The following is a 27,537-nucleotide window of genomic DNA, read 5'->3' as shown; positions in this document are numbered from 1 at the left end:
CCATATTTTTTTTTCCATTTCTTTAGGTGACTTCATTTATCTCCTTAATATGCCCAGCACTAACAATGGACTGAACTACAAAAGCTGGATGTAGATTTTGAGCCCCCAAAAGCTCAGTTATGCTTGGATCTAGGATTTTAATTCAGCCCATAATAAAGATACATAGAAAAATCTCTGAACCTGGGTTTGGATTGTAACCTTTCTGCTCCCAAATCTGTGAGTGTTCTTTGATCTGATGGTTCAATTCAGGAGTCAAATGCAACTCTACTTTGTGGTACTTGTTGCTATTTTGTATTCAATGTGCATTAAGAACACAGCAATCCTCTTCACATGCCAGCAGGACATTCCTTGTGAGCTAGCTCAGGTGACTGCTGTTACCAAGTAAATTACACACTAAGGGTCCGAACCTGCAAACTGATCCTCATGGATGGATGCTTATGTCCACTCGGAACCCACTGAAGTCAGTGGGCTCCACACAAATATAGGAGTCTTCCTATTCACGACAACTTGAAGAATCGGAGCATTACTGTGCTCACTCATGGACACTTTCCATTTCTTTCTTTCAGTCAATCTAAAATGAAAGACCTTCATATTGAAAGCACTTCTTTGTTTTAGCCTAAGAAAAATATCTTTGGACAAAAGCAAAATCAAAAGCAAAAAGATGTTTCCTTTTTCTTGTTGGACATGCAGTATTGAGAAGGAATTCTGAATATTATTACTAAAGAAACTTTTATAACAGACAACATTTGTATGAACTATCATTGATAAATTTTGTATGGAATGTTCATTGAGGAAAACTCACAAAAACATAAATGTTTAATGTGAAATTCTAACACATCTGTCCAGCATGGTAAAGCCAGCATTTAAATCCAACACACCACAGAGCCTAGACAAATGCATTTTTGGAATCAAAACAAATACTGGTAATTTAAGAAAATACTATGAAACACACACAAAGGCTGTACAATACCATATGTTGCACAATACATCTAGTAATCAATTTAGTTTATCCACCAAATTTCTGAGGAGCCCAAAGAGGCTTAAATTCTTTACTCAGAAATTTAACAAGTAAACAGTAAGCTTTATAAACAGGATGTATTTACAATTAGAAAAAAATAACAATTTGTGGTATTTTTAGCTACATAATCTTCTTAATTATATCCTGTAATGAATTTATGTCTAAGCTTAGCTTTTGACCGCTGCCTTTCAGGGACTGATAGTTTGGGATGTGGTTGTTATAATAGTACAAAAGATTATTAATATCTATAAGCCCTTTTACTTTTAATCGTTACTTTTTACATTGGGAAGTTTGAAATCATACATGTTTTATGGCACCATTTGCCATTTCACACACTACATGACAGTAAAGATGTTATCTACCTTAAGTATACAAGCAGCCTTGGAAGTATTTTATTCTCAAATCAAATTAATTCATAGTTACAGCATTTAAGATACATTGGAAATCCCTAATTCAAGTGGACAGTATCACCTATAAAACCAAAATAAATGGAGTAGGATAACAGTTTTCAGACTTGGGTTACGGTGTCAATGCAGAGACTTGAGCTCCGTTAATTCAGCAAGCTTGATCTTGCTTGCCAGAGCATGCCTGTCAATATTTAGCTCCCAGGGAGCATGTCACGAGTTTTTACGAAAACTAGCTTAAATACAAAATACTACAGCAGCTGCTGTGATCCTTTTTCTAACACTGAGATTAAACTGCTGAAATTTGTTTTGAGCTTTTTAAACCAGGAAACGTGTTTTCCATACACCTACTGTAGCAAGAATATGAGAAATAGCATTAAGGGATTGCAAATGCAGTTATTAGGGTTTATTAAAATATAGAAAAATACTAGATATTTTACATGAACCTATTGCAGGATATTTTTACATCAGGCATGTCAATTCCACTTTGACTTTTTTCTCTCTGACATGAGATTAGAAAACAGGCAAAGTTAGAATCAGTTGCTTTGATGCCTTTGGAAAAAGTCTGTAATGCAGATGAGACACATAAGCCCCCCAAATTTTCTATAATGATCAAGCTTCATGCCTATCAGCCTGTGAGGAGACCTGCATGCCAAAGCTCTGTTTGCCAATACATCAGGCTTTCAGCATGTCACTTTTTCCTTTAGGACTCCTGCCTGTAAGGCTCCCCAAACACCAAGAAAATGTCACCAATCACCGTTGGGGCAGTTGGGAGCAGACTTGGAGGATCTGCCAGGAGCAAAGGTGTCCCAGTGGGGAGGGTGGCACCCAGGAGCAGCTCAGCAATGCAGAGGGTGAAAGCAGTGGGAAAGCACTAGTGCTTCCATGCCTTCCCCACCTGACAGACCTCTTGTGGTTTGTCAGAGAGGAGTCCCACAGATATGACCCACTGAGGACTTCCAGAGATTTTCACAAGCTTCTCAGGGAGATGGGGGAGAAGATAAGGGGGAAGACACACTCCCTGATGACCTTCTTAGACACTTAAAACTACTAGCACATCAATAAGTATGCTGCTGCACAGCATACTCTCAGAGGGGCAAAGCAGCAGCCTAGACTAACCAGCAGTGAACATGGTCTCTTCGTATTCCCACTTTCAAAATCACCTCTTCGGTAGGATTTCAGGAAACCATTTAGTTTAATAGAGAAAGCAACTATGCAGATTCCACATCTTTCCCCAAGAGTGTACACTCCTGACACACCAAGTTTCTCAAAGGCTACAAAAGGAGTACCCCTTGTTAAAACACAGGCAGCAGAGCACTGGGCAACTCTTCACAAATCAGTGGAAATACTGCCAGGGCTGGCACAATCAACAGTCATGCATCTGATGTGGCCGCTATAGTTAAGGGTGGCAGTCAATATTTGGGCATGAGTGTTGCTGGGATGAGCTCACTTAGGGTGACCAGACAGCAAGTGTGAAAAATCAGGACAAGGGAAGGGGTAATAGGTGCCTATATAAGACAAAGCCCCAACTATCAGAACTTGATTATCATGCACATTGTGTAAAGAGTTGTCACTTTGGATGGGCTATCACCAGCAGGAGAGTGAATTTGTGTGGGGGGGTGGAGGGTGAGAAAACCTGGATTTGTGCTGGAAATGGCCCAACCTGATGATCACTTTAGATAAGCTATTACCAGCAGGACAGTGGGGTGGGAGGAGGTATTGTTTCATATTCTCTGTGTGTATATAAAGTCTGCTTCAGTTTCCACGGTATGCATCCGATGAAGTGAGCTGTAGCTCACGAAAGCTCATGCTCAAATAAATTGGTTAGTCTCTAAGGTGCCACAAGTACTCCTTTTCTTTTTGCGAATACAGACTAACACGGCTGTTACTCTGAAACCGATAAAATCAGTAACCCTAAGCTCACCACAAACAGATCATGGACTGATAATCAGCCTGTTTCCCCCCAATTCAGTCAGTGATGTTGACAGGACCTTGAAGCACATAGGCATGGCTGTGCACAACGGAACATCGTGTTGTGTTTTCACCAATGCACATGATTGTGAAATGTAAGTTAAGGCTGCCTCTCCTTTTGGTAATCTCCCTTTTGGGTTTGTTAGCTGGCAAAGAGCTCCACTGCGTCCGTGGAATGTCTTAACTTTGCTGAGACTGGTATGGTACTGTAGAAACCAAGTAATTGTATTTCCTGATCTCTTGACACTAACCACACCTTTTTCACATACCTTTCCACATTTGCCGTCTGTACATACCACAGTCACCTGGGAGCATGACTCAAACTCTGAAGTAACTAGTTTCAACAGGGCACCAATCTTAATGTTGTTCACCTGCTCCCTCTGTGACTTAATAATGGTGGTTTAATCCTTAACGGTCAGCTCCCTTGTGGATTTAAAGTCAGGTCTTTTAACAATGAGCTTTATACAGTGTATGTTAATGGAGAAGACTCCTGCAATTATCTGGGAATACAGATATTGCAAATGGGTGATTAACTGGCAAACAGAATTATTACAGTAGTTTTCCTATAGGATTTTTGTACGTATTTATTGCTTTTAAGTAGAATGCTTATGCAGCTCATTTTGTACAATACTGTTTCTTGCAAGAATATACACATATTAAAATGCAAATGTCTTGGTTGACTATTATATATTGGTTGCATTTATTTGAAAACATGCAAGGCTAAAAAAAATGTCCCTGTGGTTGTGAAATACTGTAGTAAACGCGTTTGGTGATAACTCATCAGAGATGTGGTAACGTGCAATGAAATACAAATCCAAGATCTAGTTTTCCTAGAACAAATCTGCCTATTTTTTCCCTTCTCTATTTTCTGCTTGCATTGTTAGGATTTGCTCACCACCCAAGTAGGATATTAAAAAATACAGAATGCTAGCAGGATTTAGCCAAATAAAAATGTGCTCACTAGGGTGAAATCACAACAAATCAGAGCTAACTAAAGCTCGGGAAATTACAAAGGTGATTCACAAGAGTGCTGGGATGGAGGGTGATAACAGAAACAGAAGCACTCCCTCCCCTAATAATTAACTTTCTGCTCCCTCCAAAAATCTCAGAACACTTTTTTTTTTTTTTAAACACTAAACCTCTGTAGAACTCACTCGCTAGCTGGAGCGCCCTCATGTTGCTGGGTGTTGGGTAGTAGGATCTTTTTCTTTGCCCCCCCATGCTAACAGCTGTTCTGGCCCTGGCTCCTTCTTAAAACTCAGCTCTCTAGCCTGGGCACATTCAATCTCACCCCTTCCAGGGTATCAGTGTGCCATACAACTCTAGTTATCAATGCAGTGTCTTCTACCGATCCTAGGCTCCTCTGCAGTCCCACTCTCCTCACAGTTTCCCAGGCTTCCCCTCCAGAATCTCCAAACAGAATGTAGAAAACCCCAAACAAACCAAACCCCACTACAACCACCATTGCCCATAAGGGTTGAGTTTTCAATCCTGTTGGGTTTCCCCAGCTCCCTATTCCTGTTTGGGACATAAACACACAGGGCTATTTCCTTGGAGTCTTGCCCCTTTCTCAGGGCCTACCATCACAGCTAGCTCCTCTCCTACAGCCTCTCTACAGTTCCTCTCTGGGGAGTGACTCGCTTTTTCCTTTGGCTTTTTCCTTGGTCCCTCTCCTAGACCTTCCCAGGTACTTTTCACTTCCCTCCTTAATGAAGATGACCCAACTGTTTCCCAGCTGTGTCTGACAACAAATTAAGTCTGATACAACCTCCAGGTGCAGCAAGGTGGGCTAACTGACTCTCAGATTCCCATGAATCCTTTGTTCACCTGTATGGAGTTCACAGCCTCTCACCCTTTTTATTAATAAGATGTAAAATGCAGCCTGGGTTTGAAAGTAGAGCTTGGCAAAATTTTCTGACCAAAACGTTTACTGAAGTGAAAAATGCAGATTTAGCAACACTGGTGTTGGTGTTGATTTAATCAAATGTTTTCAGGTGAAAACAAAACAACAGTTTTTAAAAAATGAAATATTTCAATTTATATTTCATATTGACTTTTTGAAACGAGACTTCAATCTTTTGATTCAAAATTACTTTTTGTCTCAAAATTTCCTGTAATATTATTTAAAAGTTACAAAATTCTTAAAATAAAAAACATTTTATTCTAAGTTAAACAAAATGTTTTATTCAACCCCCAAAATAACCTTTTTTAAAAAACTTTTCACTTAGCTAGCTTTTTTAAAGGTGGTTTTTAGTTGTTTTCTCAACCTGAAGAGAGATTTTTCTCTCAATTTTTTGGAATTGCCAGTGAACTGAAAAATCCATTCTTTGCCCAGCTCCAGTCGAAAGTTTGTCCAGACGGTTTTTCCTAGAATACATGCACGATTCACAATCCCCATCGTAATTCCCTAATGCTTGGTTTATTTGAGGTTTTTTTATTTTTTAACTGAAATTCCTGGGCCTCGGTTTACATGCAGGAACTCAAGGAAGGGAGCACAAGCGGCTAGAGCTTGCACAACTTCCTTCCCAGTCACCGGCCAGCTGCTTGCAGATGAGCTGGTTTCACCACTGTCTTGTTAATTCGTTCTCCATCAGTGAAGAGGCCAGCTCAGTGGAGGAGCCAGCTGAGCAGCTGATGTTGGTTACAGAAGATGGTGGGACGCATTCTCAACAGTGACAATGGAGCTCCTCCCACATCTCTCGGAAGTGCAGCTGCCTCCTGTCAGTGAGTGTGGATGGGAAAGGATGAGAAGAGGCACTTCTGAATTATAAAATGCTTAATTCTTTATCCTTAACTCAGACTTTCCTGGCTCTTCTTCATTTTTCACTTCTTCACTTACTGAATGTATGTGGTGCATGTGTTGGGGTTTTTATTCGGCCAAAGTAATAGGTACAACTTTACAATCTTAACTGCATCCTAACGTATCTCTATCAGAGAATGTTCTTTAAATGGTTTTCTTTGAAGAAATGTAAGAACTTGCTGTAGATCTTTCTGATGCAAAGAGATTATTGCTCTGAATACAAAGAAACATATGACATTCAATGAAATACTAGAAATCAGTATTCAAAATTAAGTACTGCCCTGGAAAAGACTGGGACCTAATTGACCCACAGCAGGTCAGCACTCAAAGTTTTTAAATCTGCTAGTACAGCTGTACACCAGAGTTGTTTACCAACTCTGCCATATCCTTGACCTTGCTGGAGATAAAGTTAGAAAACATCTGTACTGTGAACAACAAGTAAAGTGTATAAGTTCCATGGGAGACAATAAACCATTCTCGTTAATTCTACCACAAGGTTTCATGTGGAATTCAAAGTCAGCAGAAAGGTCACCTGCGGGTCTGATAAAGTCAGCAGCAAAGGATCTTGTAATATCTACATCTGAATTCAACCACACCTAGACCCTATTTCCTGGGCCAGCTCCTCCCTCTCCTTTTTACATCAAGGCTCAGTGAATTCTCAAACCCTGTCTTCTAGTATGGTTCCATTGTCAACTGACAAAGGCTTGCAGCAGTGCATGGTCAGCAAACACTTGCTGGCCACCTGATTAAGCTGAAACCACCTCCCAAAATGCTCATCTGGGTCACCAGATCATAGCACTGACACACCAGTCCCAGCCACTTACACATACTGATTCATAAGCAGCACCTGCTCTCATACCAAAAGCTTGGATCCTCCTGCATTAAAAATATCTGCATGGCTGGGTCTTTTTTTTTTTTAATCTGCAAGAGTGACTCCTGCTGGCTTCCAAATGCAATGTACCTCACTTCCACAGCTTACACATACTGTGCATCTGTTTAACTGCCCCTCTTTCCTTGCAATGAATAAAATAATGAATAATAATAATTAATAATAATAATAATAATAATTAATAAAATGTTATATTTTGTATTAACTACCACAGGATACCAGACCTGTACCTGGCTCTAGCTCCTATTACTGCTTTGGAGACTGGACAGCTGATTAGCATTCCTTAGCACACCTAATCAGGGAGAGGCAGCCGGTGCAGTCATAGTGCACCCTATCCCCAAAGCTTAGGCCCACTTCCTGGTAGTGAAAATCCACCCCATAAATGCTAACCCCGCCCCCCCCATACTCCAATTGTACAGCAGCCCTTCACGCCTCCCCCTTTATTTTTCTCCCTCACTGTTGCCCCAGGCAATCTGACCAGTCTATTCAATCTAAATCCTCCAGTCCTCACTCTATATTTGGAACAATTCCCATTGACTTACATGGGATACCAGGGGGAGTAACGTGTGAAAGATTTGGCCTGAAGACTGGCATACACATACTATGTATCTTATGAGGTGCTGAGACTTGGTGCAAAGCAAAAACTTTGTAACAGGCTTTACCAAAACTTTTTACTATTTGAAATTTTTTATATTTTACTTTAACTGCCATATTACAGTGAATGGAAAAATACTTAAATATCAAGTGATTTTCCAAAAATAATAATAATTTTGTATAAGACACTTAAATCAACTATGACAAGTAGGATGAATTCAAAAGTAAACTTCAATAGGAGTTTTGTTTGATTTGTAACCTTCCCGCTAGGTGGAGTCGGCAACAACAAAGGCTGGGTTAAATATCTAGGGGTTCCTTTTGACAATACAACACTGAACTGGCTCGAACTCCAACCCAGTAATCTGGAAAAATTACACATGACCCTTGGGTGCTACTAAGAGGCAATGCTTCCCCACGCACAAGCACTGAGTCTGTGTACGGAAAAGAAAACTTCTATTAAAAGAGGAAAGGAACCTGGCATTAAATTGGGAAAACACCACAAGCATGGTTTGAAAACACATGATCATTAGCAATCCCTCTCCCTCCCCCCCCACCCGAGTACACTGGGCAGTGTTCCTTTGCTCAGTCTGTCACCTTGTGGTGTGAAAGTCCAACAACAAATGTTCTTTTAACATGCTAGTCCCCTCTCCCTCCACCACACATGACTCATACTTGTCAGCATCGACCAAGAATTCAGAGGTGTGTTCGCAGGAGTTCACCTCCCAACCTGGGAAGGAGGTACCAAGCAACCCTTCAGCTGCTGCTGCTGTGTCGTTTACCCACTGGCACCCGCCACTCCATGGTCACTCATTCTCACGCTGGCCACTTCGCCGGCAGCTCAGTGGTCATTCATGCCATCACCGGCTGCTCCACCGTCATTCACTCTGCCATTGGCTGCTCTGTCATTAGCTGCTCTGCCATCATTCACTCCACTGCTGGCTGCTCCATCATCCTTCACTCAGCCATTGCCCTCTCTACTGGGATGTCTTGAGGTCCCATCGCTTAACACAGCTCTCAGTGATTTCATCTGTTTGTGGGGGAGCCTCACTGCTAATGCAGGTTGGGCAGTCTCTTTCCCCAGAGACACTATTCCATAGAAGGTCTAATGCTTAGACCTGGTTGTTAATGATTTCAGCTCTAGTGATCCATAACAAAAGACTCTCAATTAAGTCTTAATCAGCTCTGTCATTACAGAGGGAGAAGGGGGGAGTCAAATGGTGTTTAGGGCCCTGAGGCAGAGCCCACACCACCAGATAGAAACACCTGTTCCCACCTCTCTCATTTCCACTGGACTTTGGCACCCTTACATCTTGCTTAGCAAGCACAGTTCAGTTGAGGGTGAACCCCTCAATCAGGGCATGCCAAGCACAGTTCTGCTCCCCTTGATTTACACAACAAGGGTAACATTTTATTACCCCTGCACCCAACAACAAAGTGATTTACAATCCAATGCCAGCCAAAAGCTATCATTTGGGCAAGGCAGCGCCATCATGCTGCACACCTAGGCAGAGTGACTATGTGTGTGTCTATGCAAACAAGGTCAGTTCCTAAAGTCTTCTCCCCCAGCTCATCACTAGAGAGCTCATTCAGACCCTACTTACAGATAGCTTTAAGCAGTATTACTAGTAAAAGAAATGATCCAAAATATTTTGAAGGATTTTTTGCATGTGCTTGTTTAAAATTAAAAGTGCCTCATAATCAAAAATGTAAGAGAGAGGTTAATTCTCTACTGGACCTGTTGTGCTTTCTCAGAATGTTAACCCTGCTGCCATAACCAATACCAATAGTCCCAATCCTGTTCCTGGTACTGGGAGCAGAATTGGTCTCATACATAGCCGACAACAAAGTTCGCATATCTTGTACATTCATGTCTATTAACCACTGTAAGCAGTTTTGAAAAAAAATAAAAAAATAAACCTAAACGTATTTTCTTTGTCTATTCATTTTCCCCTCCCTTTACTTCAACAGAAGAGACTGGCAAATATTTTGAAAAATAAGGAGATTCACGCAAGAACCAGGATAAAGTTATGCAATGTCATTGTGATGCCCACTTTGTTCTGTGCTTCTGAAACTTGACAAATGCTACAACAGGAAAGTCAACACATTCCATCAGAGATGCCTACATAGAATATTTGGTGTCCGCTGGTGAGATAAAGTAACTAATGCTGAGGTATTACAAAAGACTGGCCAATGGACTATAGAAAAAAAAGCTGATGTGCTTTGGGCATGTGGTATAGATGTAAAAAAATTGTGTTTTCCTAGACAAGCCCTCTATATTGGATACCACTTTGTGAAAAACTGAAAATAGGAGGACAACAGATGATATATAAGAAAACCATTAAGAAAGATGTTGCTCTCCTGGAAGCAGACTTCAATGGAGCAAGAAATGTGGCACTAGGCAGATGGAGGTGGAAATACGGGGTTGCCTCATGGTTCACAAGGCATGGAAGCATCTAACAATAAATAATAATAATTAATAATTTTCTTCAATAGACTAGTTACATCCATAAATTGTTCTTGCTAACTGCAGAGTGTAAAATGTTATAACTGTCTATCCTAATCACATCAAATGCTACGTTCTGTTTTATGAGGAAACCTGGTGCAATGTATTTCATTACTTTAACTGCATGCATTAACTCCCATACCATTGATGCCATTTTCATCCGGATTAAAACTAAATGCATTATTGCACTGCAATTCTGGATAGAGAAGTTCATCGTTATTCTCTTTTCATACCATATATGAAAGTGTCTGAATAAAATGCATCATTTCAGCCAAATGGCTCTTTGACACTAGTCTTCACCTCTAGTAGGGGATACTGCCATAATCAATATAATGTGGTACTTCAATGGATAACTGTTCATTAAAAAAAAACCCATCATTTGAAAATGAAATATTTTCACTGGAGACATTTTATATAAATTTTGATGCAAACAACAAAAACTACAACAGCAGCATGCACATTAATCTAATTACATGTTATTAAAACTGCCGAGACTCATCAAGCCCTTGGACCGCTACCCTTTCCTGCTTTTCCACGTGGGCACCAATGATACTGCCAAGAATGACCTTGAGCGGATCACTGCAGACTACGTGGCTCTGGGAAGGAGGATAAAGGAGTATGAGGCGCAAGTGATGTTCTCGTCCATCCTCCCCGTGGAAGGAAAAGGCCGGGGTAGGGATAGTCGAATCGTGGAAGTCAATGAATAGCTACGCAGGTTATGTCGGAGAGAAGGCTTTGGATTCTTCGACCATGGGATGGTGTTCCAAGAAGGAGGAGTGCTAGGCAGAGACGGGCTCCACTTAATGAAGAGAGGGAAGAGCATCTTCGCGAGCAGGCTGGCTAACCTAGTGAGGAGGGCTTTAAACTAGGTTCACCGGGGGAAGGAGACCAAAGCTCTGAGGTAAGTGGGGAAGTGAGATACCAGGAGGAAGCACGAGCAGGAGCGTGTGAGAGGGGAGGGCTCCTGCCTTATACTGAGAACAAGGGGCGATCAGCAGGTTATCTCAAGTGCCTATATACAAATGCACAAAGCCTGGGAAACAAGCAGGGAGAACTGGAGGTCCTGGCAAAGTCAGGGAATTATGATGTGATTGGAATAAAGGAGACTTGGTAGGATAACTCGCATGACTGGAGTACTGTCCTGGATGGGTATAAACTGTTCAGGAAGGACAGGGAGGCCAGACAAGGTGGGGGAGTTGCACTGTATGTAAGGGAGCAGTATGACTGCTCAGAGCTCAAGTATGAAACTGCAGAAAAACCTGAGAGTCTCTGGATTAAGTTTAGAAGCCTGAGCAACAAGGGTGATGTCGTGGTGGGAGTCTGCTATAGACCACTGGACCAGGGAGATGAGGTGGACGAGGCTTTCTTCCGGCAAGTTGCAGAAACTATTATATCGCACGCCCTGGTTCTCATGGGCGACTTCAATCATCCTGATATCTGCTGGGAGAGCAATACAGCGCTGCACAGACAATCCAGGAAGTTTTTGGAAACTGTAGGGGACAATTTCCTGGTGCAAGTGCTGGAGGAACCAACTAGGGGCAGAGCTCTTCTTGACCTGCTGCTCACAAACCAGAAAGAATTAGTAGGGGAAGCAAAAGTGGATGGGAACCTGGGAGGCAGTGACCATGAGATGGTCGAGTTCAGGATCCTGACACAAGGAAGAAAGGAAAGCAGCAGAATACGGACCCTGGACTTCAGAAAAGCAGACTTTGACTCCCTCAGGGAACTGATAGGCAGGATCCCCTGGGAGAATAACATGAGGGGGAAAGGAGTCCAGGAGAGCTGGCTGTATTTTAAAGAATCCTTATTGAGGTTACGGGGACAAACCATCCCGATGTGTAGAAAGAATAGTAAATATGGCAGGTGACCAGCTTGGCTTAACAGTGAAATCCTTGCTGATCTTAAACACAAAAAAGAGGCTTACAAGAAGTGGAAGATTGGACAAATGACCAGGGATAAGTATATAAATATTGCTCGGGCATGTAGGAATGGAATCAGGAAGGCTAAATCACACCTGGAGTTGCAGCTAGTGAGGGATGTTAACAATAACAAGAAGGGTTTCTTCAGGTATGTTGGCAATAAGAAGAAAGCCAAGGAAAGTGTGGGCCCCTTACTGAATGAGGGAGGCAACCTAGTGACAGAGGATGTGGAAAAAGCTAATGTACTCAATGCTTTCTTTGCCTCTGTCTTCACGAACAAGGTCAGCTCCCAGACTACTGCACTGGGCAGCACAGTATGGGGAGGAGGTGGCCAGCCCTCTGTAAAGGAAGAAGTGGTTCGGGACTATTTAGAAAAACTGGACGTACACAAGTCCATGGGGCCAGATGCGTTGCATCCGGAGTGCTAAAGGAATTGGCGGATGTAATTGCAGCGCCATTGGCCATTATCTTTGAAAACTCATGGCGATCGGGGGAAGTCCCAGAAGATTGGAAAAAGGCTAATGTAGTGCCAATCTTTAAAAAAGGGAAGAAGGAGGATCCTGGGAACTACAGGCCGGTCAACCTCACAAAAATCATGGAGCATGTCCTCAAGGAATCAATTCTGAAGCACTTAGACGAGAGGAAAGTGATCAGGAACAGTCAACATGGATTCACCAAGGGAAAGTCATGCCTGACTAATCTAATTGCCTTCTATGATGACATAACTGGTTCTGTTGATGAATGGAAAGCAGTGGACGTGTTATTCCTTGACTTTAGCAAAGCTTTTGACACCGTCTCCCACAGTATTCTTGTCAGCAAGTTAAAGAAGTATGGGCTGGATGGATGCACTACAAGGTGGGTAGAAAGTTGGCTAGATTGTCGGGCTCAACGGGTAGTGATCAATGGCTCCATATCTAGTTGGCAGCCGGTATCTAGCGGAGTGCCCCAAGGGTCGGTCCTGGGGCCGGTTTTGTTCAACATCTTCATTAATGATCTGGAGGATGGTGTGGATTGCACCCTCAGCAAGTTTGCAGATGACACTAAACTGGGAGGAGTGGGAGATATGCTGGAGGGTAGGGATAGGATACAGAGGGACCTAGACAAATTGGAGGATTGGGCCAAAAGAAATCTGATGAGGTTCAACAAGGACAAGTACAGAGTCCTGCACTTAGGATGGAAGAATCCCATGCACTGCTACAGACTAGGGACCGAATGGCTAGGCGGCAGTTCTGCAGAAAAGGACCTAGGGGTGACAGTGGATGAGAAGCTGGATATGAGTCAACAGTGTGCCCTTGTTGCCAAGAAGGCCAATGGCATTTTGGGGTGTATAAGTAGGGGCATTGCCAGCAGATCGAGGGATGTGATCGTTCCCCTCTATTCGACATTGGTGAGGCCTCATCTGGAGTACTGTGTCCAGTTTTGGGCCCCACACTACAAGAAGGATGTGGAAAAATTGGAAAGAGTCCAGCGAAGGGCAACAAAAATGATTAGGGGACTGGAACACATGAGTTATGAGGAGAGGCTGAGGGAACTGGGATTGTTTAGTCTACGGAAGAGAAGAATGAGGGGGGATTTGATAACTGCTTTTAACTACCTGAAAGGTGGATCCAAAGAGGATGGATCTAGACGGTTCTCAGTGATAGCAGATGACAGGACAAGGAGTAATGGTCTCAAGTTGCAGTGGGGGAGGTTTAGGTTGCATATTAGGAAAAAAATTTTCACTAGGAGGGTGGTGAAACACTGGAATGCGTTACCTAGGGAGGTGGTGGAATCCTCTTCCTTAGAAGTTTTTAAGGTCAGGCTTGACAAAGCCCTGGCTGGGATGATTTAGTTGGGATTGGTCCTGCTCTGGGCAGGGGGTTGGACTAGATGGCCTCCAGAGGTCCCTTCCAACTCTGTTATTCTATGATTCTATGAAAACAGCAGTGTATGACCAACTACTGTTGTTTGCTGCAACTTTAAAAAACTATCCTGTAAAGAATAGCAATAGTTAATGCTGATTGGATAGTTTTCTAGGGGTTTGGAACAAATACATTGCTTTAAATCTGAAAACAACACTGGACTTTCTGTCTGATAGTTGGGGGATTCAAACCAACTAACAGATAAACTTGCTGAAGAATCTCATTCTAGTCATGCCCTCCTTTCCTAATTTCCCTTTTCTCTGTTTTGTCTTCTTTGCCTGTTCCTCAGGGAACTGAGTGATTGATAGCCTAATCCAATGACTGTATTACAGCTGCCTCAACTTGGACTCTTTTCCTTATCATTAGCAGTTAGCCTATGGTTAAATTCACAGCTCACTGCTTGGTACAGCCCCTGAGATTTAAGGGTCTGGCCTTTAGAAAATATTTAACATAAAACTGAAATCTTGACATACTGAGAAATCAGTTCTCTGTAAGGCTTCGTTAATTAATCCAGTGTACTGTACCATTGTTCTAGATGAGACTGCGACATGGTGAACTGCTGCTGAAAGTCACAGCATTTTTTCCAAGTGCAGTAGATGTGCACAAATATGTGAAAATATAAATTCAGTGTATAACAATGATACGAGCCAGATGAACTTTGCTTTTGGAGTAAAGGTTTTTTTTATTAATTTCAAGTTAGGCATGAACTCTCTGAAACCAACAGAAAGAGGAAATATTCCCATATTTAAATGCTTTATCCAAACACCTGTGCTTCACTCTTAATAGATGATTAGTTTAGTCCTTCAATGGATAAATTGAATTAGTTTTTAAAAATGATTATTAAAAATATGGGTTATATTTATTAAATGTTTTAGTTTCTGTAAATATACTAGGAAATATTAAAAGTGGAAAGAAAAAGATGCTCAGTTATGTGACCTTATCTGAAGAATAATTCTTATTTTAAAAATGGCTATGGAAAGGATGTAGACCTTGATCTATGTTGTAAACCTTTGCCCTAGTTCCAGTCAGTTGATGAGCTGCAAGCTTCTATGAAAATGGCAGCTGAGTCCCAGATGAAAAATTATGCATCTCATAAACTGCTATTCTGCTGAAATGTCAAGCTACGGCAGGTCTGTACCTCAAACTCAGCACTTGGCATTTTCCTTCTGTCTGCTTTGTTGCCATGAAGCAAACATGAACAGTGAGGATTTGTGTAGGGCAGGTAGCAGGCGAGCTCACTGTCAAAAATCTATTATTAGGGCTCTGATCTCTTTTGCACAGACCAGTGACAGCAGTACACTGAGAGAAATCAGGCTGCAGCAAAGACATAACAGAAAAAAGAGAATTCTTTGTGAATCTGTACATAATATATGTAAATGAGACTTTAATGGCTGAGCTACACATAAGAGAAATAATAACCCCAAATTAAAGCTCTAATATATATTTATTCTGTACTTCTGTTCTACACTGTTCTCTAAATACATTTTAATATATACTCTTTAACATGTTTCTCAACGTATATTTAGGCTAACATAAGTGTATATACATATATTATTTATTTCCAATGATAGACAGATTTTGATTAATGTCTATTGATCAAAATCAGCACCATCCAGTCACTGAGAAAGATGTGATTATGAAAGTGAAAGCTCTTATTTTTTTCAGATTTTCTTTTAATGATGTGTCATTGACTTAAAATAAAAAACAATACTACTTTTACATTCAACTTTCTCCCCTTCAATTGAATTTATACATTTAAATAGATTAGAATATATGTTCCTATTAATAATGCCAATTATTTCATAGAATATGTAACCCCTGTGTTTCCTTAAAAGACACAATTGGTGTTTCACCATGTTTCTCATAAAAAGAGACGGCTCCTCTAAATTACTTGAAAGGTAACTAAAATTAAGTACCAGTGCTGAAATGTAACAATTATATGTTCTCACATCTGTTAACTGAACCTACTATAGATATGTTCCTTCCAAGATTTCCTGATGGTCAGCCATAGTTCTTATGAGAAAAAAATTACTGTAAAGGTTCAACAAAGCTATACCTTTGTCATTCTCCCTTATACTGACACACATACAAACATAAATTTTAGTACACTATATTATAGTTACATAAAACAACATTATAGTAACCTTATAAAAATATTACAGTGTTCTACAGTAAAGGCAATATCACTATTGTAAAATGGGTTCAGGGCATTACTGTAGAATACTGCCAGAATATTTATCACAGTAACAATTAAGGGGTAAATACTTAGCACATTGTGTAGGGTTTTAGCTTTTTAACTACTTTTAACAGCAGTATTTTGCTGAAGTCCAGCACATGGTGTTATAAATTTATTGTTAAGGATCTGGCTTGGGGGCGGGGACCTGGGGGCAGACAGGAAGCCAGAGACCTCAAAAGTTTATTCTTAACCCACTTCATTTTGCCTATAACAGGTACTCTGTATTTTTATAAAAACAAAACACATCTGGAATATGTAAATACCATGTGAAAGCTTATGGCAAAATTTCAGATTTTTTTTCTGTTTAAAGTTAAGTTTAAAAGGAAAAACACCTAACACCTCTAGTACCTATAAAACACACAATTTTCAAATTATTTACTATTTACATTGTAGACTGTAACATCTCTCTCAGAGCCAGCCATAACTATTTCTTGTGCAAATACATGTAATAAGAATTAACTTTAAAAATATTTAATATTGCACATGTACAGGAAGTACTAATACTAAAATGCTTATTGAATGTCTTATAAAAGAAAACTATAGTCTTGATCCTGCAAGCACACATGATCAGTTTAATGCATGTGAGTAGTCCCAGATCTCAGTATTGTTCCCTTAACAGTTAGGAGAAACTTCCCTTCACTAACCATGGGAGGCTCTGACCCATACAGTTGCACTGTGTGAGGGAGTATGCAGCTGCTGGGATCTCATTTAAGGAAGTCGATGAATTAGGGTTGCCAACTTTCTGATTGCAGAAAACCGAACACCCCTGCCCCGCCCCTACCCTGACGCTTCCCAAGTCCCTGCCCATGCCCCACCCCTTCTCCAAGGCCCTCATCTCCACTCAGTCCATCCCCCCTCCCTCAGTCGCACACTCTCCCCCACTCTTGCTCATTTTCCCCAGGCTAGGCAGGGGGTTAGGGTGCAGGAGGGGGTGAGGGCTCTGGGGTGGGGCCAGAAATGAGGTGTTTGGAGTGTGGGATGGGGCTCCAGGCTGGGGCAGGGGGATAGGGTGTGGGAGGGGGTATGGACTCTGATCTGGGGGTGTGGGCTCTGGGGTGGGGACAGAAATGAGGGATTCAGGGTGCAGGGGGCTCTGGGCTGGGAGAGGGGGTTGGGGTGCATGCAGGCTCTGGCTGGGGGTGCAAGCTCTGGTGTGGGGATGGAGCTGAGGGGTTCGGAGTGTGTGGGGTTGCATGCTCTGGGAGGAAGTTTGGGTGTGGGAGAGGGCTCAAGGCTGGGGCAGGGGGTTGGAGTGTGTGAGCGGTGCAGACTCTGGGAGGCAGTTAGGGTGCGGGAGGGGATTCCAACATGGGGCAGGGAGTTGGGGTGCAGGCTCCGGGTGGCGCTTACCTCAGGCAGCTCCCAGAAGCGGTCAGCAGGTCCAGCTCCTAGGCAGAGGCACAGCCAAGTGGCTCTGCGTGCTGCCCTCACCTGCAGGTAGTGCCCGCACAGCTCTCATTGGCCATGGCTCCCAGCCAATGGGAGCTGCGCAGCTGGTACTTAGGGCAGGAGCTGCAAGCGGAGCCCCGGTGGCCGTGCCTCCACCTAGGAGCCAGAGGGAAATACCGGCTGTTTCCAGGAGCCCTGTGGAGCCAGAGTAGGCAAGGAGCCTGCCTTAGCCCCACTGCACCACCAATCAGACTTGTAAGAGCCCAGTCATCGGTGCTGACTGGAGTCACCCAGATCCCTTTTCAACTGGGTGCTTCTGGTCGAAAACTGAATGCCTGGCAACCCTAGGATGAATATAATGTTATTCCCTCCCTAAAGAGGTGGCACAGGAGACTATGGGTATACTCTGGCCTTAGAGCTGTGTTGTGGTTGCATTGCAGCAATGGTGTTTTACTGCAAACTGTGAGGGAAGGATTCTTTCTCCTTGAACTCCATAGACCTCTCAGCATAAAGCCCAGTTACTATATTTCATCTGTGATCTGGGTTTAGGATTTGACCTCCAAGGAGTAGTTTCCAGTGTCAAAGTAATCAAATCAACAATACAGTACAATGAGAGAAACAAAAATGCTTATTGATGTTCAGCAATTTAAAACAAATTAAATAACACTTAAAACAGGAATCTATTTCCCATTCAGCACCTGGGAAGTTAACACTGAATATAGCAACTCCAATTTGAATTGTACTTTCAGAGGAACATTATTAAACTGCTGTCTCTGGAAAGAGATTTAAAAAGATGACAGAAGCACATCTCTGAGACTACCCTGTAATTCCAGGCAGTGAATTCTCTAAACAGCTGTTTAGATTGGCCTTTTTATTCCTTTTAAATAAATCAAAGGAAAATATTTTCCACACCCTAATTCTTTAATAGGAATTTTAAAATATAACTTCTTTCAAATGAGATCTTTCCCATGAAAGGATGGGTAATTACAGCCCTTCCAGATGCAGTCACTTCTGTACCAGGCAGAGAAATGGGAACAGCCAAATGGGAACAGTTCACAAAAGAAGTTTCTGCAGTTTTCACCATAGTCAGAGCACATCCTTTATCCTCTATATAGGAAGTAGAAAAGTCAGGCCACATCTGGATAAGGGCATTGACAGACTTTACCATTCACTCTGTAATGTAGGTTTTTATTAAACTTGTAAATGTATAATTTGGAGCTAATTCTATTAGAATAATGTATTCCATTCAGTAATACAAGAATAATAAAATACTAGAGCATGGCATGCATGGAAAACTTCAGTACTAGCATAGAAAACACAACAACTGGACATATTACCTTACACTGTACATCCCTGCTGAGGGGAAACCTTCGATAAGAAGTACCACAAGTCCATTTCAAACTAGAGTGAACAAAGCACCGCATAATCTCTTGCAGGGAACAATCATTTATTGGCAGGGAGATGATCTAGATGACCACAAGATAGGATCTTTCCATCTCTAATATCTATGATTCAGACAGCTTCTCCACAACTAGTGTGTATGTTCCGTATGGTGGGGATCTTCTAAAAAGACAGTAATCACTCAAGTATTTTGCTTTTGTAAATCTTGTAAAGAAAATGGGCCATATTCACCACTGACTTGGACTTACATCAAAGATAAATTTTAGCCCCAAAAGATGATCTGATGTTTTTTTTCTACTTTTGAAAGAGCAACAAAAATCTGTACGGCTGCATAGAATGTAAAAGAAAATAATATAAATCAAGCCTATAGGCATGTAAGTGGTCTTATCTCCATTTAACAGACATGGAAACTAAAGTATGGAAAGGTCAAGTGTCTGGCTTAGGGCTACACAACAGGACCTTGTTGAAGCTTCTAGGAATAGAACGCAAGACTTCTGCCTCCTAGTTTCTTGCTCTAAGAACTAGACATACTCCCACTGTTCTTTATGTTCCTATTAAGACAGTTGGTTAGTTCTCTTCTGAATTATTTTAGCACTTTTATACATTTGTACATTATTAGGCCATGGTCCTGCGATTCACAGATGTATCACTGTGTCTGTATATAGCCCTCTTGACTTTATTGGAGCTCTATGGCATTCCTGCATACAGTGAGTTGGAGGATTGGGACCTTAGTGATGTTATTTATAGTCCAGGGAACTTTATTTAATTGTCTGCACAGATGTACTCTCAAAATATACCCAAACTGACTGGGCTGAGTGCTTTTCCTTTCCTTTCCTTTTCTTTTTCTTAAAGACACTCAGGTTGGTGCTATGAGTGTAAGACTGCATCCCAAACCACTATCTTCTGTTTCTTTTGATATGTGTATAGCTTGAGAAATGAAAAAAACCCTTTTTTATATGTATGTTTTTAAACTAAAAACCCAAACTTCTCCCAGATTGGGATCTGTTATGATACCAAAAGTGATTTTTTATAGCAGAATTATAAAGCATGAAAATATAGAAATGCTGAGAAGCTCTTAGGTACAGCTGAGCATTCAGGTGCTGCTATAATTTACACAATATACATGTTTTAAATTTGTGACACAAAGGACACACTTTTCATAATGTTGTAATTTTATGGTTTTATTAGACTGACTTATGGTAGGAAGGAATATTCAGAAATTGCAGCTTAAACGAGAAAATGGGAATAGTGTTAGTTATATAAAATACTACTGTAATAGTTCTTTTATTAATTTTTAATGCACAGCACCCACTGTGACCTCCTTTTTTCTTTTGCTGTCAACATGGCAGTCTGGAAAAATTGAAATGGACTGACAGAAAGTCTAGTGAGTACTACAACCCCTAACATTGTGTATCTTCTCTCTCTCTCTCTCTCTGCATCCTCCATTCTGCATATCAATAATATTTTAATACCTTGTTTGACAGTCATTATGAAATAATCATTATACATTAAGCAGATTTTTTAAATCCTTGCACAGTAGTATAGAGGTGCCCTTAAAAACTTCTGGATGTTATTTAGTTATCCAAGGCAACAGGTAATTTACCACCGTATATGATTTGTACACATTAAAGTCAATTAAAAAAAACAACCCATTGTCTTTGACTCTATGTTCTCGAAGTATAACATAACTACATGAAATAAAGCATTTTTAGTCTGTCTAATTTCCTCCAAATACATTTTTTGGATCAATTCAGCAGTGCTTTACTTGAACAGTGGCATGCTATTATGTTATGTATATTTACCACTTTCTCTATCACCATGGAGACTAATCTTCATGCCAGTACAGTCAAGAAGCTCACAGCATTGTCTTTGCAGGACCCAGTTCCTGTTGTCACAGTGACAGCGTGCACAAGGTCAACAGATTAATACATTAGTGAGGATAGGCAATGAATTTGAGTATAAAACTTTTTGTTGCTGGTTTTAAAATCAAATCCTGAATCATCACACTGAAACACAAGTATAAATATTACAAAGGAACAGGATACACAATATGCATATATTTAGTAAATGTGATATATTGTTTTTATCATGGTGGAGAGAAAATAAAAGGATTTATCGTAAGTGGATTTCAGTGTGGTAGGAGAAAGGTTCAGTCTACAATACACATACTGCATTGAATGTTTATATTTTTCCCTTACAATGCCCTTTCATTAGCCTCTGTCTAACATGTGGCCTGACAATTGTGACAGAATGAAAAATTCTAGGAAAACTGTGGGTCACAAGAGAAGAGATTTTCCTCCCTCACCAGTGACCCTATCGCAGTGTTCTGTTGCAGTGTTTTACCATTAAGGAAAGGGCAACACAGGAGTCTTCACACTCAATCTGTTCCATCTGTCATGACTATTAGAAACATTGACCATCAGTGAGCTTTAAGAACTCAGCACTACTGCAGACATGATATTCAAGCCCACTACAAGGACCTCCCGATGTTTTGTCAGCCTCCAAGGAAGCATTATGGATCAAAAAGGCAACACTTACCAGACACGCCACCATATGTGGTCTTCTTTTCTCCACCAACTGCAGGCCAAGGTGTGCAATCTGCTTTCAGTCCCATCAGTCCTGACACAGTGTTCGTGGCTGTCACACCATCTGCACCACCTGGGAAAGAAATAACACTCACTTTTTGTTAAACATCTTGTACAAGTACAACACAGGAAAATGAACATAGAAATAAAGTAAAGTTGTTAGATATTTAGGCCCAGATCCCCATCTGAGGCCAAAGAGCACAGTGCAAATCAGGAGGGGGCTTTAAAACCAATCCTGGGTTGGCTAGGTATTGAGCTAGTCCCCTCAAAAAAGTAAGACAGTTGAGCATAGGAACTCCTAAAACAGATCTCTCTTGGTCTTGGCCATGCTCCTTTTGCTGGATGAGACATAGGATTTGTCACACTAGCTCTATAGCATTGGAGATCCCCCTGCACTGAAATGATGCTCTCATGACTGGCTATACTGGCTAATGGACCGTATTATGCTAGTGGATCTGGACCATAATCTTATTACACATTGTGAATATGGAGGTTACTCACCTGTAACTGGATTTTCTTAGAGATGTGTGGTCCATGTGCCTGAGTCTGGAACTTCTAACAAGCAGTGTCTGTTGGCCCAGACATGCGCAGTAATTCATCTCATGCGATTGAGGGCATAAGAGGAAACATTGGCTGGTGTCCCTTTAGTTTCTCCTCTTACCGCAAATCCAGAAGGATGTGAAGTAGAGGGTAGGTAGTGGAATACAGATATAGACCACACAACTTGAAGAACTTCTAGTTACAGGTAAGTAAGCTCCATTTCTTCTTTGAGTGCTGGTCCCTATCTGTATTCCAGACAAGCAGTATTCAGATTTGAGGGGGGTGCAAGGATGCTGGTGAGGAAGATGCTTGAAATGAAACTGCAGTTCCCACAGCTGCATCCAGGGTGGAAGTTTGAACTAGCAAATAATGTTTAGTGAAAGTCTGAATGGAACTCCAGGTAGCTGCCCTGCATATGTCCAGCAATGGTAATTCCTGCAGTAATGCAACAGGGGCAGATTATGCTCTGGTGGAATATGCCTTTATTCTGCCAGTTGGAGGGATATGAGCTACTTGTAGCACATGATGATGCACCCAGAAACCCATTTGGAGATCCTCTGTGAGGATACAGTTTGTCCTCACAACCTCTCTGCTATGGTGAGAAATAGACCAGGAAACTTTCTGAGAGATTTGGTCTCCCGCAGGTAAATTAATAAGGAGCGTCTGATATGGAAAGAATGGAGCTTCCTCCCCTTAACAAAGGCATGGGGTTTCAGGAAGAAAACAGGTAAGTGAACAGCTTAGTTGACATGAAATTCTGAAATAACATTGGGTAGGAATTTAGGATGCAATCTAAGAAAGACTTTTTTCTTGTGAAAAACAGTATATGAGCTTGCCAGGAGATGGACCTGCAGTGAGCTAATGGAAAGACCTGAGTTCTTTGAAAACTGAAGGTTATCCAAAATGAGTGGGATACCTGAAGAGTTTTGAGACAGCTGCCTGGCTGTCTACAATGAGTCCATGTTTTCTTGTAGTAAGGTATCAGGTTCTAGTTGAGATGTTCCTACAAGATCTGATAGTTGGTGATATGGAACTGTAAGCTCATAGAAGAAAAGATCTTTCTCCCTAAAAGGTCCCACCTCTTTAAGGCCTTATCAGCTGGAGTTGTCTTGGGATGCTGCAACCTTGCTCTCCGCTGGCTGCATGTACCACCAGGGAGTTGGGTGCTGGGGTGGGGGAGAAGAGAAATTCAGCCTCTTTGACGGAGATGAAATAGTGCCTGTTGGCCCTCTTAGGCATATTGGTACATGAGGCTGAGATGTACCAGACCTTACAATAGCCTTGTTAAACGGGAGTACCGCCTTGCTCTGGCCTGTCGGGCTGCAGAATATCTAAGAGCCAATGTTGGAAGTCCTTAACCTTCTCCGATGGTATCTGGAGGTCTTTGGAAATGTGGATGTACGGGAGGGACTCCCTGGCTTGAAACACAGCGAGGCCACATAGCCTTCTCCATAAGGTGTTTTCTTAATCTAAGATCATGAATTTATGATGGAAAAGAGTGGCAGATGCTGCATTTTGCAGCAATATTCGTCTCTCCAGACAGTAGAGACAACATTGGTGCTTGTCGTTCACAGAAAAGGAGTAGCGGGAGAGGACACAGTTCTTGAACCTTGGGACTCCGGGCACATCCCAGACTCTTAGAACAAACACTATCTATACTTATTATACTAAGAACTCTAACTATACTAATATGAACTATAAGCTATTTTCAAACTTATTTGCAGAGTAATAATAGTAAAAGCTGGAGAAACCCATGGATGCAGGGATTCTGACTCAGGCCACGCGGCAATAAGAAGGAACTAGAGAGGTATTGGTTTGCACTGCCTCTCATGACCTCGATTTGAAGCATGAGGTGAACTACTGTGTATATGCAGGCCAAAGGACACTGCTTGCTAGAAATTCTGGACTTGGGTGCATGGCATGCATGCACACCCATGTGTGGCATACACAGATGGACAAGCACTCAATGAAGAAATTATGGTTACACAAAGAAAAATGCAGTGAAACTATTAAGTGGGCCTAACTGACTGAGTCTATTATCTGTTTGGACAAATTGTATTTACCAGGACGGAGCATTTTGAAAACTGAAAAAATGGATATAAAAACCCCATAAAATTTGGTCTTACTCCAAAATGCTACATCACAGTAAATAAATGTTGGCCACATTATACATATAAAATCATGCTTTTATATCTCTATATCTATATCACCAACCGTTGTTTCTAGATAGATAGATGTTTACAGTATTCACTTTATATGTTAATAAACTAGATTATACAGAGAGCAAAATTGTATAGACAGCCTTTAATAGCAAGCACTATGCTTACTCTAAATATTTTAAACAATCTGTTTCATTCTAGCTTTTATTAATATTTGTTACTGCTTTGAGCAATAAAGCTGCAAATCAGTATAATTACATGCATTTGAGTTTGTTACCTTCCTGGGCAGCCACTGCAATATTCACAATATCAGTGACATTTGGGGTCAGCTTTGCGAAGAAAGGAATCTGAACAGCTTGTCTAACCCAGCGACAGATGTTTCGGACTAGCTCTGGATTCTGTTCAAACAGGGAAGATAAATATAGGACATATTTAAAAGTAATATGATTTAAATGTATAGATATGCAATAGCAAAACTTTATGACAATCTGTTGTACTGTGGTTTTCTGAAATTACACTTCACAGTTGTATCTTGTCTCATTAGTTAACTTAGGTTAACACAGTAAAAGTGAACTGCAAATCCATTACAGAAGAATTAGATCACATAAAACAAAGAAAAAGAAATCTTTACCAAGAGACAAAGATACCGTAGAATGTTCACTTGCCAATGGGATAAAATAAAACTTCAGGCAACAAGGAATATATTTAATCCATTAATATAAAAATTATCTTTTTGCTATTCCATGTAAATAATCACTGTAACATGAAATAACACCATCCTGAACCTTCCAGCCCTTATGCATTTCAGATTTCTACACACTCCATTAATTCAGAATATAGATTAGGATGGCAAAAAGTTTAATGAAAAATCAAAATCTTTTCTTTTAAAGTTAGAAATAGAAATCTTCATGCTTTGACTTCTTATGCTTTCCAGGCTCACTTCAGTGGCAGTAGTGTGCTTTGATTCTGGCCTATGCAATAAATTTGGGTGGATGTTTGTTTGTTTTTTGTTTTTAAATATAACATTTAGTACAAGCTTTTCCCCCTGACACTTAGAATCATAGAATATCAAAGTTGGAAGGGACCTCTGGAAGTCATCTAGTCCAACCCCCTGCCCAGAGCAGGACCAATCCCCAACTAAATCATCCCAGCCAGGGCTTTGTCAAGCCTGACCTTAAAAACTTCTAAGGAAGGGGATTCCACCACCTCCATAGGTAACACATTCCAGTGTTTCACCACCCTCCTAGTGAAAATTTTTTTCCTAATATCCAACCTAAATCTCCCCCACTGCAACTTGAGACCATTACTCCTTGTTCTATCATCTGCTATCACTGAGAACAGTCTAGATCCATCCTTTTTGGATCCACCTTTCAGGTAGTTAAAAGCAGCTGTCAAATCCCCCCTCATTCTTCTCTTCCGTAGACTAAACAATCCCAGTTCCCTCAGCCTCTCCTCGTAAGTCATTACTGATAATGCTTTTTAATAAGTTATCCTAAAATTTTGAACTCATTATAGACTTTGCTAATCTGATTCAGGTGTGTTAAAATGTTTTCAGAAAAAGTGAAAGGTGCTATTACAAGATGCAGTATAAACTTGTTCCCTGTATATAGTTTAATTGCAACCCTGGTTATTGTTTATATTTACTAATTCTTTATCTTTGGCACAGATCATTAAATCTGTCATACATAAAAAGATGATTCTCATTTGGATATTAATTGCAAAGACATCCAACATTGTCATTGCTATGAAAATATAATGGGCTTAAGATGAGGCTACATTATGAAGTTCACTTGATTTTGAAGATGTCAGTTTAACAAATCTTGGCCTCCTGCATAGGAAAAATGTGCCATTGCTTTTTTTATTTGACCTTGAACAATTAAATATAAACATTACACCAATATATACAGTGCATCTACACAGCATACAATGCCTTTTCATGGACAGAAAAATCATGAGACTTAGCTCTGCAAATTCCAACTAATAAAAAGGGTGATTTACCCTGCACATGCAACTTTCCTGCAATATTTATAACAGCTGCATTTATAACAGCTGGATTATGAGAGCAGTTGCATCTTTGTGAGTTTCATTTCTCAGTTATAAATTTCCTTGGGCCTAGTAAAGAAAGAGAACCTCTAGAAGAATGATGTTAATTCTTTCCCGTAGACATTCTGACAATAATGTAAAAGATGTTTGCACTATATAACTCATAATGATGGTCTATTAGCGCTTGCCATGCTACCGTAAAAGTACTGTCTCACTACAACACACTTAAGCTTTTAAACACATATCAGTCCTTCTAATTCACCTTGAACAGATCATTACATCCATGTTTACCTCATCCTAGCCATTAAAATTTGCTAGTGTGTTTTTTGTAATAAATATTCATGTCACCTTCTTTTAGTTAACCTGGGCTTTTCAAAAGGTGCAAAATAAGAATAGTTACATGCTACCCCAATGTCTACATTTACAGGTTGGAATTTGAATTCTTACTATTAGACCTGCAGCATCAAAAATCCACCCTACATGGCCTGTGTCATAAATATAAAGGGAAGGGTAAACCCCTTTGAAATCCCTCCTGGCCAGGGGAAAGCTCCTCTCACCTGTAAAGGGTTAAGAAGCTAAAGGTAACCTCACTGGCACCTGACCAAAATGACCAATGAGGAGACAAGATACTTTCAAAAGCTGGGAGAAGGGAGAGAAACAAAGGGTCTGTGTGTCTGTCTATATGCTGGGTTTCTGCCGGGGATAGACCAGGAATGGAGTCTTAGAACTTTTAGTAAGTAATCTAGCTAGGTATGTGTTAGATTATGATTTCTTTAAATGGCTGAGAAAAGAATTGTGCTGAATAGAATAACTATTTCTGTCTGTGTATCTTTTTTGTAACTTAAGGTTTTGCCTAGAGGGGTTCTCTATGTTTTTGAATCTAATTACCCTGTAAGATATCTACCATCCTGATTTTACAGGGGAGATTTCTTTATTTCTATTTACTTCTATTTTTATTAAAAGTCTTCTTGTAAGAAACGGAATGCTTTTTCATTGTTCTCAGATCCAAGGGTTTGGGTCTGTGGTCACCTATGCAAATTGGTGAGGCTTTTTATCCAACATTTCCCAGCAAAGGGGGGGGTGCAAGTGTTGGGAGGATTGTTCATTGTTCTTAAGATCCAAGGGTCTGGGTCTGTAGTCACCTAGGCAAATTGGTGAGGCTTTTTACCAAACCTTGTCCAGGAA

At 40.8% G+C, this 27,537-nt stretch overlaps 1 protein-coding gene across 8 annotated transcripts in view; it reads right to left on the bottom strand.

Annotated features, from left to right (window-relative positions):
* DPYD (dihydropyrimidine dehydrogenase) overlaps window positions 1-27,537 on the bottom strand; it is a 656,679-nt gene that overhangs the window by 89,535 nt on the left and 539,607 nt on the right. For all 8 annotated transcript variants that reach the window (XM_075131606.1, XM_075131602.1, XM_048859648.2 and 5 more), the window contains 2 exons: window positions 24,587-24,707; window positions 21,564-21,683 (listed from right to left, as the gene is read on the bottom strand). In XM_075131606.1, coding sequence (XP_074987707.1) covers window positions 21,564-21,683; window positions 24,587-24,707 — 241 coding nt within the window. The remainder of the gene's footprint in view (window positions 1-21,563; window positions 21,684-24,586; window positions 24,708-27,537) is intronic.

Source organism: Caretta caretta, chromosome 8 (assembly GCF_965140235.1).
Source record: "Caretta caretta isolate rCarCar2 chromosome 8, rCarCar1.hap1, whole genome shotgun sequence".
NCBI classification, from domain to species: Eukaryota; Metazoa; Chordata; order Testudines; family Cheloniidae; genus Caretta; species Caretta caretta.
The sequence above is the reverse complement of the archived record's forward strand: the minus strand, read 5'-3'. Positions and strand labels throughout refer to the sequence as shown.